Below are 12,414 nucleotides of genomic sequence, written 5' to 3' on the forward strand. Positions count from 1 at the left end.
TCATATCATGGCTATTGTAAACAGTGCTTCTATGAACTGTATCTCTTCAAATTAGAGTTTGTTTCTTTTTGATATGTACCCAGGGTTAGGATTGCTGGATCATATGGTAGCTCTATTTTTAGTTTTTTAAGGAACCTTCATATGCTCCATAGTGGCTGTACCAATTTATATTTCCATCAACAGTGTAGGAGGGCTCATTTTTCTCTATACCGTCTTCAGGGTTTACTGTCTGTAGACGTTTGGGTGACAGCCATTCTAACTAATGTGAGGTGATACTCACTGTCGTAATTTATATTTCTCTAATAACCAGAGTTGAACAACTTTCTATAGGCCTGTTGGCTATCTGTATGTCTTCATAATAATAACTACTGAAAATCACCAGAAATTCAGTGTTTAAGTTTCTCCAATTATCTTTTTTGGAGTTGGTTTGAATACAAGGCCTGAACACTGTATTTGAACGATAGTCTTATCAGTCTTTTTAATATCTTTTTTCCTTCTTTCAATGTATATGTCCAGTAAACTGCCATTTGTCCTAAAAAGTTCTCTACATGCTGGGATTTGAAGATTGTATGCATACCCCCATATCACTTAATAAGTCCTGTCACTGAATTTCCTATACACTAATATCTGTAGGCTTGATCTGATTTAGGATTCCCCCCCAAGAATATTTTATAATTTCTATTTCTTCCTAAACTGAAGAGTAAATTTTTATTAATCTAAGAAAGTATGTTGTGTAAATAAAGGTTTAAAAAACCCTGTTTAATTTCTATTAACTACACTTAGAAGACAAAGAATAAAAACTACAGGTTGCCAAAAAGAAAGCATAGTGTAAGTGTTAGTTGCTTGGTGCTGTCCGACTCTTTGCAACCCCATGGACTATAGTCCGCCAGGCTCCTCTGTCCACAGATAAGAATACTGGAGTGGGTAGCCACTCCCTTCTCTAGGGCATCTTCCCGACCCAGGGTTCAAACCCGGGTCTCCTGCATTGCAGGCAGATTCTTTACCATCTGAGTGACCAGACACGCCCATAGGTTGCAAAAAGGTAATATAAAAAAAAAAAAAAAAACAAAAAAAAACACCTTAAGTATTTATGTTTAATTCAATCATAATTTTATATCATTTTGATGAAATTATTTAAGTAATATGTTACTACTCTAAATGTTAGATGTACTTTTGAAAGTTATTTTATTGCTTTAAGATGAGGCTGCTGAGACATTTTACAAAAACATTAGAATAAATATTTATACTTTGCCTTACCATGTTACAGAGTCCTTCATGAACTGTACAATCTAATGTACCAAACTTAAGCTGACCATAAAGATGCTTTGATGCTTTTCGCAGCTCTGGCAATAAAGCTCGACATGGTGGACACCACTATTGAAGAAAAAAATATTCATAAGCACCAAGCCAAATGAAACTGAAAAACCACGTATTTTTTGCAACAAGCAATATGCTAAGATAAACAATATTTATTACAGTGACAAATCTTAAGCATTTATACACTCAGTCCTTGGAAGGGCGAGTATGTCAGCCTTCCTTAAAAACAGTATGTGACAGTGGCCAAACTGAGTAACATGATTCTAACACGCATTCTTCAAGGTTATCGAGAAAATGGTTTTTCTTCTGTCACAACAACAGAAAGCCTGAAAATGTGGAAATGACAGATAAACATAACTTACAGGGGCAAAAAAATCAACTAGCCATGGTTCTTTTTCATTGGCAGGAAAATTTTGAGGTCCAAGTGTGGTAACATGAGAATTGACACTTTCCTTGGCAAAGGCAAGTATGTCATATAGAATCTTCTTTCCTTTGAAACAGAGAAAGAAGAGAAAAGTTAAAATCTACATTTTGTCTTTTTATCCACAGAAACACTTCAAAGCTTTCATACTTGAAATACTGAAGAGAGGATAAACTTATGAACCAGTTGATTTGGTGGAGGTTTTGGTGTTCTGTATACTATGTAAGTTTGCTCTGCCAGAGAAACCTTTGCTTTACAACTCTGCTTCTTGCAGGATCAGATACAACGTCGAGACCTCTTCGAAAAGTTCCTTCCTCCTCAGAGGGAGAATTATTTCCTGCCAACGTTCTTGGAGTGCTTTTTGCTTGCCTGAACTACTGTTATGGCCTAACTCTGAAGTCTGTTTCTTCAACCTAGACTTCTCTTATGAATTCAAGACCTGAGTTACCCAGTGGAAATATTTACCTGGATGTCATATGAACATTTCAAACAAAATATCACAAATCGAAGTTGAGTTATTCTCCCCTAAACTCGCTCCTTTTCTCACCGTTCCTACCTTGACAATAGTGTAATCACCCACTAGGTGCTCAGTAAGATTTCCTAGAGTGATTCTTGCCTTCTCTCTTTGCCTGTCTGTCACAGCTCCAACCATTCTATCTCTTACCATCTCCAACCCCGATTTAGGCTACTGCCTAAATGTAGTCTAGCCTACTGAAATAACCAAGCTGGTCTTTCTATTCTGCTTTCCTTAACTAATTCATTTTCTACATTGCGACCAGAGGGAAGTTACAGAAACATTAATCTGATCGTGTGGTCCCCTTGCTTAAAGAATATACTCCGTGGCTTCGCAAATACTAGCTTTCTTAGGACCAGGACATAATCCATCTTCCCATGTGCCCTCTGATTTATTCACTCAATAGTTAATATTAAGTAAAGCACTTACTATGTGTCAGGTCCTGTTTTAAATGCCATAGCGCATGCAAAATAAAAGATACACACTTTCTCCTTAGGGAGTTCATAGGCCAACAGAAAAGAAACATTTCATAAATATTTAAACAGTGATAAATGATACCACATTGTCCTGCTTTCCCCTCACTCTTTAGCTACTGCTGTTTGAATTGCTTCATAAATTATTCACTTTTGGACAAGGTCATCCTCACCTAAGGCTTCAATTACCAATGAAAGAGTTTTAGCCCAGACTCTTCTCCTGAGACCAGGCCTATATTCAACTGTGAACCAGGGGTGTGCACTTCATGTCACCTCCTCCCCCAGTGTTCTCTTTGTTACAGAATGGTGCAGTCAGTCACTCAGTTGCCAAGTCAGAAACTTGAGTTTCCTTTTCTTATCTCCCTACATTTAAACACAATCATCAAGTTATACTGATTTTGCATTCATTTAAAAACTGTCTACTTCTCTTCATCTACATTACCAATCTTGTCTTGGTAATGACTACATCAGACTTCTACTTGCTTTCTCTCCCTCTAATTCTAGGCAGCCAGTTAACTTTCTAAAACGTAGAACAGTTAAGTCACATCTCTGCTTAAATCCATGAAAGCCTTTGCTCTGTCTCCAGGACAGAGTCCAAACTACTTTATTACCTGACAGATGAAACACACAATTGGGACCCCAGTGCCATTTCCAGCCTTAAGTCTCATTCCTTTTCACACTCCACATTCCAGTTATCCTAAAAATTCTTGCCTTCTAAGAATAAATAAGGCTCTCTCTTATTTCAGAGTCTAAGAATACACTTACCAGTTCCTGTGCTTGGAACATATTTAACACCTCTTTGTATAACCATTACTTCTACTTAGATCTCGATGAAGAGACTGCTTTCTCTAACCTCAGAAAATTATTCCATCTATGTATTCTTCCTAAGTGTAACCCATACTCATCTTAGGGTAGGTATCTCCAAGATCGCCTTCAATGACCCATACCACTGTTGTACCAGAGTTGGTGTATATAATCAATAGAATATGGTGAGTGTGCTGGTTTATACTGTCTGAGATCAGATTATAAGAGATATCATTGCTTCTGTGTATGTGTGTCTCTCTGATCATTCATTCTGGGATAAGTAAGCAGCCCCTCAGAGAGGTCCACTTGGTGGGGAGCTGAGGCCTCCTGGCTATGCCATGAGTCAGTTTGGAGCCAAATCTGCCAGCCATAGTCAGTCCAATCTTCAGATGACTATAGTCCTTACCCACTGGGACTGCAACCCCATGAGAAAACCCAAGCCAGAACCACTCAGCTAAGCTGTTCTCAGCTTTCTGAACACTAGAAACTGTGTAGAGTTAATAAATGTTCATTGTTTTAAACTGCTAAGTTTATCAATGGAGAAAAGACAATCTCTTTAACAAGTGGTGTTGGGAAAACTGGTCAACCACTTGTAAAAGAATGAAACTAGAACACTTTCTAACACCATACACAAAAATAAACTCAAAATGGATTAAAGATCTAAACATAAGACCAGAAACTATAAAACTCCTAGAGAACATAGGCAAAACACTCTGACATAAATCACAGCAGGACCTTCTATGACCCACCTCCCAGAGTAATGGAAATAAAAGCAAAAATAAACAAAAGGATCTAATTAAACTTAAAAGTTTTGCACAACAAAGCAAACTATAAGCAAGGTGAAAAGACAGCCTTCAGAATGGGAGAAGATAATAGCAAACAAAGCAACTGACAAAGAATTAATCTCAAAAATACACAAGCAGCTCCTGCAGTTCAATTCTAGAAAAATAAACAACCCAATCAAAAAATGGGCCAAAGAACTAAACAGACATTTCTCCAAAGAAGACATACAGATGGCTAACAAACATGAAAAGATGGTCAACATCACTCATTATCAGCAAATCAAAACCACAATGAGGTACTATCTCATGCTGGTCAGAATGGCTGCGATCCAAAAGTCTATAAGCAATAAATGCTGGAGAGGGTGTGGAGAAAAGGAAACCCTCTTACACTGTTGGTGGGAATGCAAACTAGTACAGCCACTATGGAGAACAGTGTGGAGATTCCTGAAAAAACTGGAAATAGAACTGCCTTATGACCCAGTAATCCCACTGCTGGGCATACACACTGAGGAAACCAGAATTGAAAGAGACATGTGTACCCCAATGTTCATCGCAGCACTGTTTATAATAGCCAGGACATGGAAACAACCTAGATGTCCATCAGCAGATGAATGGATAAGAAAGCTGTGGTACATATACACAATGCAGTATTACTCAGCCATTAAAAAGAATACATGTGAATCAGTTCTAATGAGGTGGGTGAAACTGGAGCCTATTATACAGAGTGAAGTAAGCCAGAAAGAGAAACAGCAATACAGTATACTAACACATACATATGGAATTTAGTAAGACAGTTAGTGATGGCCCTATATGCGAGACAGCAAAAGGGACACAGATGTATAGAACAGTCTTTTGGACTCTGTGGGAGAGGGCGAGGGTGGGATGATTTGAGAGGGTAGCATTGAAATGTGTATATTATCCTATGTGAAGTGGATTGCTGGTCCAGGTTCAAGGCATGAGACAGGGTGCTCAGGGCTGGTGCACTGGGATGACCCTGAGGGATGGGATGGGATGAGGAGGGAGGTGGGAGGGGGCTTCTGGATGGGGAACACGTGTGGTCGTGGCTGATTCATGTTGATGTATGGCAAAAACCAACACAATATTGTAAAGTAATTAGCCTCCAATTAAATAATTTAAAAATGTTTTGCATTTTCTAGTATGAACAAAAAAATAAGTAAATCAACTGCTAAGTTTTGGGGGTAATTTACTACTCGGAAGTAGATTAATGCTCCTCATGTCAGACATTTAAAAAGTTGCCCAGCTACTTGTCTGTTTTGTCTACCTCATAATGTTCTTTAAGAGAGAGATTAAGGTTAGTGCCTATTCTTTGCCTACTCTCTAATACTGTACCTGGCACATAAATCCAAAGAAATAATACAAGTAATGCTGTGAAGTTAGTGACAACACACAAAAGGAAGCACTTGGGTGTTCATGGTATATTCCATGGGAGGAAATGCTTTAAGTGAAGTTTCGAAGGGTGACTTGGAGTTTGCTAAATATCTTGAGGGTCAAGAAGTAATGATTACAATGCAAGAGGAAGAAAAATCTGTGTAAGGCACAGGAGTGAAAGAACATGGTATTTTCAATGATTCACAAGTACCTAGAGCTAAAATTATTTGCAAGGGCAGAGGTGGGAGATGAGGCTGGAAAACCAGGCAGAGGCAGGTTAACTTTTAACTTAACAACTATTTACTGAATTCCTGTTATGCACAGCCATTCTAGGTGCTGGAAATACAGTGGGGACCAAGACAAAGTCACTGCTCCTACGCTAGGGCATCTGAAGTTTATTCCTAACGAGATCAGCAGACTCAAGGCAGAAAAGAGACATACGAAGGCTCCACGTATTCTATGGTAATAAATCTGCAAAGAAAACAGTTAATTGCAAAGAAAAAATGCTACGAGGCAGATAATTATACTGGAGGATATTAGACAAGATGGAGATGATGGACCTGGAATAAGGCAGTAAGCACAGACTAGAGAAGGAATCTGAGAAATATGTCAGAGGCGGAAAAGAACAGAACAGTAAGAAACCTTAGGTCATTTCCAGCACTTTCACGAGGTGGCATAGTTTAGTGCCGCTCTAAGTCTAGGCTTCGGAGTCAGACATATTTGGATACAAAATCTACCTTCGCCAGTTATTTTATCTTTCTGAGCCTAAGTTTTCTGCCTTGTTGTGAAGATATACATGGATATGCACAATATGCAAATACCTTTAGGAAACCATCTCATTTATAAAAAACACTGAGTAAACAGTAATTACTGTTAAATTTATCTTGTCGTCTTTGCTCACATAGTTCCTTCAGTCTAGGGAACCTCACTTGTTTTCTTGTATTTGCCTGGGGAAACTGAGTATTCAAATGTCACCTTAATTCAAATATCACCTCCTGATGCAAAAGTCTCTTTATTTGATCTTCTATTTATAATGACTATTACAATGTCCTTCATATTTTCTTAAAAATCTCCCTTTTCTCACTACCCCCGCACTAGATATTTTAAACTTCCTGAGAGCAGAGTCCATATCTTACCATTTTGCATTCCTAACACCTATAAGAATGCTTGTCACGTTACAGGCATAATCTCAGTATCTGTTATTTACTAACTGTTAGTAGTTTGTGTCTATCTTTTGCTACACTTGACCTTTTTTAGGACAGAGACAATGCTGTATACCAAACTTCAGGAATTGGAACTACATGATGCAGGGCTAACGTCCTGAACAAGCTGACATGCAGAAATACAAATTCAAAATTCAAGAATACTAACAACGCAGTTAACAGAGATGTTTGGTCATCAAGTGTTGGAAAAACATCTAATAGACTATCTAGAAATTGCCCATAATGGTTGAGATGCTATATTAGGTACACTGAAATGGAAATGATAGGTATTGCTTATTTTTGTCAACCAGCAAGACCCTTAAATTCTTTACTAGCCTGACAAGTCACTAGAGTTCTTACTGAAACACTGATCAAAATATTAGGTAGAAAAAAGGGATTTATTTTAAAAAGAATAAAGAAGATAAAATAACTATATATAATTCAAAATATCTTTCCCTTTAAGCAACACTTACTAATAAATGAAAGCAAAGTTATTTTAAAATAATCATGTCCATATAAAACAAGGTAAAAAGTAAAATTAAAAAATGAAGAAATTTTAAAATCATTTTTTCCCCTTCTTACCATGATGAATTTCAAATTCTTTGGTTCCCTGTCCTTTAAATACCGCTAGACATGGCTGAAAAACATAGAAATTACTACAGACGTCTGGTGCAGAGGAACAGTCAAACTTGCCAACCTAAAGGAAAGAGAAAGTTCAATATGTAGAAAATAAAATCTTATCCATTCAATTAAATATTCATAAGGATAATCCGAAAATGACATTTCTATAAAAACAACACAGCTTCTAAACAAGTTAATGGACCATGAAAATAAGAAACAGGAATCATTAGTTTACATTTAACACTGAAACTACATTTAGGATAAATAATGCCTCTTGGAGATCTCAAAAACCTGACAGGAAATTACCAAGAAAATATTAAGTTGTTTATGAAGCCCATCCTTCTAAAAACTTAAGAGGATATTTATATTATCTTGACAAGGGGGAGAGAAAGAACGTCTTAAGACCACAGAAGCGAAATATTTCATACAGTGTGGGAACAAACCTAGTATGCAAATGATAAACCAAGAAAAATATTTGCAGCATTTAAGATAGAGGATTTCTATTAAGAAATAAAGGATAAACATCCCATCAGGAGAAATAAAATGGGGCAGAGACATACATAGAAAATAAAATAGCAAGCAAATATATAACAATGAGTATTATTAACATATCACTTTTGGCCTATCCAAACAGTGCTGATTATAAAGAATGGTAATACCAGGGCTGGCTCTGGTGCAGAGAAGAAATGGGTCACTCCCATGCTGTCAGTAAGAAGGAAGGCTCTGATAATGAGGATAAAAAACTTTTAAGAAAATATAACCTTGGTTCAAAAAATTCCTCATAGTGCATTTTTCCAGTGCATCTTTTTTGATATAAAAATGGAAACAACTTAAAGTCACCAGTAAGAGAGACTAGGTTAAACAGTCATAGTGTAGCCATACAGTGAGATGATAACTGATACATATACCTACACAAAAATATACATATCAATATATATTACACTGGTATGTAGAAAAGTTTTTAATCACTAGACGGAAAATTTTACAGAAGAGAATAAGAGCATACATATAAATTTACATGTCTATGTCTGTTACCATGGCCATTATAATATGCACAGAGGTGCACATGTACACATATGTGCCAACACATACCCACGTTTAAAAAGCCTCAACAGTTGTAACAGTAAATTCTTAACAATGGTGAAAATACAGATAATTTTTAGAAATATCTAACTCATTTTTGCACTTATTTATAATATAATTTAAAATAATGAACATGAATTACTTATATAAAGAAACAAGTACTTTAAAAAAGCTATAGTTTTCTGCATTCCAGAAAAACTATATCATATAGATTTATCAGATAACAACTGCTCAAGAATAATGAAGGTTAAACTTTTTCAGATTTCATTTTAATTTTCAGTAGGAAAAAAATAGAAGAACAAAAGCATTTAGGGATTTCTAAATTTAGAATTCAACTAAACATCTTAATGTTATTTAAAACATAACTTTATGTACTAAATTAAGAAGACAGCACAAAAGCAGAAGGGTAGGCAGAAAACATTTTTCTTACTTGAATATGTTCATTTTTAAGTAGAGTTTTTAGTTTCTTCAACTCAGGATCATTTGAATTTTCATTTTGTCCAAAGTGAAAAAATAAGAGCCACCGATGATGAGCTAAACGATCCTTAGAAGTGATTAAAAAAGAAAGTGATAAAGGGAAAGAAACATCAGAGACGAGAAATCCTAAGAGTTCTAATCTTTATTTCTTTGACTTAATTTTAACTATCTTAACCATTACTTCAAAATGCTGTCTAAAATTCAGACCCAGTCATATTCTTACATTGCAGTTTATTTGGAATAATGCTATATAAACCAAACATACAGTATTACAGAAAGAAAAGAGCCGCTAAATCATGGAATCTTAAGGTGGATGACTGTGCTAAGAAAAAACGCAGTTTTAACGACACAGAACTAAAAAGCTGAAAGGTAGGGAAGCCAGCAGATTGTTTTCAGGTTTAACATGAAGTTTCGTAGGGATATAGACTTAGAAAACTCTGGGATCAATAAGTAGAAGAAATCAATTGATTCTTCTACAAACTGAATGTTTCTAAAGCTGGTCTGTAATTCTCACTGAACAACATAATCTGTTCTGTAGGGAACACAGAGCTCCAGATCAGATTCAAAGTTGCTTTGTGATCAGTATCTTGCCTTTCCTGGTGCTCTTCCTGAACTTGCCTATAGGACTAGTTACACAAAGCTATAGATCCACCCTCAAGTTCCAATCCCAGCAAACCTGGCATTAGAGTTTAACCTGGAATCAACTGATAAAATATATATAAATAAGATCCTCTGAAATGGCTACTTTTCCTCTGAAATGAATAAAACAAATGCTGACTTTTAAAATGTTCAGATCTGAAATGTTATCAATATCTGTTATTATTTATTATTAAAGAAAAAATTACCTGTAGTGTATTTGCTGAAAGGAGTTCAAAATCTGGAAGATTATGCATTATTTCCAAATAAATTTCTTTAGCATCCAATGAATTAAGAAACTAAAACAGAATCATATTGTTATTTTTTAAAATCAACATTTGAGTATTTCAGTGTCTTAGTTTTTCAGTTCTCAGAGAAAGAAATTTTAAGAAAAAAACACAGAAGTAACATAGTTTTCAAGCTATATTTATCCTAAATGTTTTCCTTTTCAAAAAAAGACAGTATATCATATTTTGACAATTATTAAACAGTTATATAACTGGGTTGTTTCTTTAAAAATAGTGATGCAAAATAAATTTCATTATGAGGTGTTTTATTAACTGGAATTTTCTGTTAACTGTGTTGGGTATTCTACAATGATCCTCAAAATAACCTTGAGTGACCTCTGGCTCACTGGCGGGAAAAGGTGCATCATATTCAATCTAATTTTAATGCTAACCATGTTTATAGGATGCCAGTGCTTTATAGATTGTCTAAACATTGTTAAAACAGTAGAATATTTGATGATCTAACAAAATGCTTTATGGGCTTCCCTGGTGGCTCAGTGGTAAAGAATCTGCCTGCAATGCAGGAGACCAGGGTTTGATCCCTGGGTTGGGAAGATCCCCTGGAGGAGGGCAAAGCAATCCACTCCAGTACTCCTGCCCGGAGAATTGCATGGACAGAGGAGGCTGCCAGGCTACAGTCTATAGGGTTGCACAGAGTTGGACATGACTGCAGCAAGAAAGCAGCAGCAGTAGCAGTAAGGTGCTTCATATCCCAATTAATAATGGCAGAAAGTGCAGAAGAACTAAAGAGCCTCTTGATGAAAGTGAAAGAGGAGAGTGAAAAAGTTGGCTTAAGGCTCAACATTCAGAAAACTAAGATCATGGCATCCAATCCCATCACTTCATGGCAAATAGATGGGGAAACAGTGGCTGACTTTTTCTGGGCTCTGAAATCACTGCAGATGGTGACTGTAGCCATGAAATTAAAAGATGCTTACTTCTTGGAAGGAAAGTTATGACCAACCTAGACAGCATATTCAAAAGCAGAGACATTACTTTGCCAACAAAGGTCCATCTAGTCAAGGCTATGGTTTTTCCAGTAGTCATGCAAGGATGTGAGAGTTGGACTATAAAGAAAGCTGAGCACCAAAGAATTGATGTTTTTGAACTGTGGTGTTGGAGAAGACTCTTGAGAGTCCCTTGGACTACAAGGAGATCCAACCAGTCCATCCTTAAGGAGATCAGTCCTGAGTGTTCATTGGAAGGAATGATGTTGAAGCTGAAACTCCAATACTTTGGCCACCTGATGAGAAGAGCTGACTCATTAGAAAAGACCCTGATGCTGGGAAAGATTGAGGGCAGGAGGAGAAGGGGACAACAGAGGATGAGATGGTTGGATGGCATCACCGACTTGATGGACATGGGTTTGGGTGGACTCCGGGAGTTGGTGATGGATAGGGAGGCCTGGTGTGCTGTGGTCCATGGGGTTGCAAAGAGTCGGACAGGACTGGTGACAACTGAACTGAATTGAAGGAATTAAGAAAAACTTACGGGAAAACTGGAATGGACCTTGTTTATTATAGAGGTTTTTAGAAATAACATCCCTGAATCAAACTCCAATGAGGAGTTTTGCAGGGTAAAATGTATATATGTAAAATATGTATTTTAAATTAAATACACTTTAGATCTAGGTCTCTTATTTAAAACACAAACAACTGAAATAGACACATCTCAATTCTAACAACTGTCTATTTCTGTCCATATTTTATTCTCAGCATATTTTTTTCATGGAACTCTCTTTGCTAGTCTAATTCTCATCAAAGCAGCTGCTATTACCGAAAGTGTAGCAATAGTTACACCAAGAAAATGTATACAGGGGTTGATCAGTTTACTGTCTATATTTAAACTATTTTCTTGACAATTCAAATATGACCTCAAAGATATAAAACTCTATTAAAAACCTGTAGAAACTATTACTGTATTCAGTTTAACTATGTTCAACATGAGAACACAATCAAATGGATAGAAACAATGTCTCTAAGAATAGAAAACTTGGTTTTTCTGCTTAAAAATAAAAATCTGTAGCATACTCTCAAAAACCTATGAAATAACTTGTTACCAAAGGGCTTAACAGGTCAAAACAGAAAGCTTTCATGTTTCAGTACTATAAAGCTCATTCACTTTACTCACATTCATCAAAAATTTTATATAATTTATAACTTTTTAAATTTATAAATTATAAATCGGTTTTAGAGTAAAATTTGGTAGTTTTATTTACAAGGGTATTGTGCAGCCTCTAAATTCCACCTGCCAAACATATTTAGCTAGCATAGAGTTTTACATTTTTTAAAAACTTGAATGCTTTTAGGAGCGACAAGGACTTTAATTCATCAGCCTGTGTTATCACACTTCTAGTATCACTTATTTGTTTCCTGAGATCATATCTGAGCTTGCTGTTTTAACCAAAA

General features: G+C 36.1%; 1 protein-coding gene across 3 annotated transcripts in view; it reads right to left on the reverse strand.

The window, feature by feature from the left end:
• The window catches only part of DNAJC10 (DnaJ heat shock protein family (Hsp40) member C10), a 48,152-nt gene that overhangs the window by 13,446 nt on the left and 22,292 nt on the right, over positions 1-12,414 (reverse strand). For 2 of the 3 annotated variants that reach the window (XM_052661195.1, XM_052661203.1), the window contains exons 12-16: positions 9,929-10,018; positions 9,037-9,150; positions 7,485-7,599; positions 1,680-1,807; positions 1,258-1,374 (exon numbers count right to left, since the gene is read on the reverse strand). In XM_052661195.1, the coding sequence (XP_052517155.1) occupies positions 1,258-1,374; positions 1,680-1,807; positions 7,485-7,599; positions 9,037-9,150; positions 9,929-10,018 (564 nt within the window). The remainder of the gene's footprint in view (positions 1-1,257; positions 1,375-1,679; positions 1,808-7,484; positions 7,600-9,036; positions 9,151-9,928; positions 10,019-12,414) is intronic. The other variant, XM_052661206.1, reaches the window with a different exon arrangement.

Source organism: Budorcas taxicolor, chromosome 2 (genome assembly GCF_023091745.1).
Source record: "Budorcas taxicolor isolate Tak-1 chromosome 2, Takin1.1, whole genome shotgun sequence".
In the NCBI taxonomy this organism is placed as follows: domain Eukaryota; kingdom Metazoa; phylum Chordata; class Mammalia; order Artiodactyla; family Bovidae; genus Budorcas; species Budorcas taxicolor.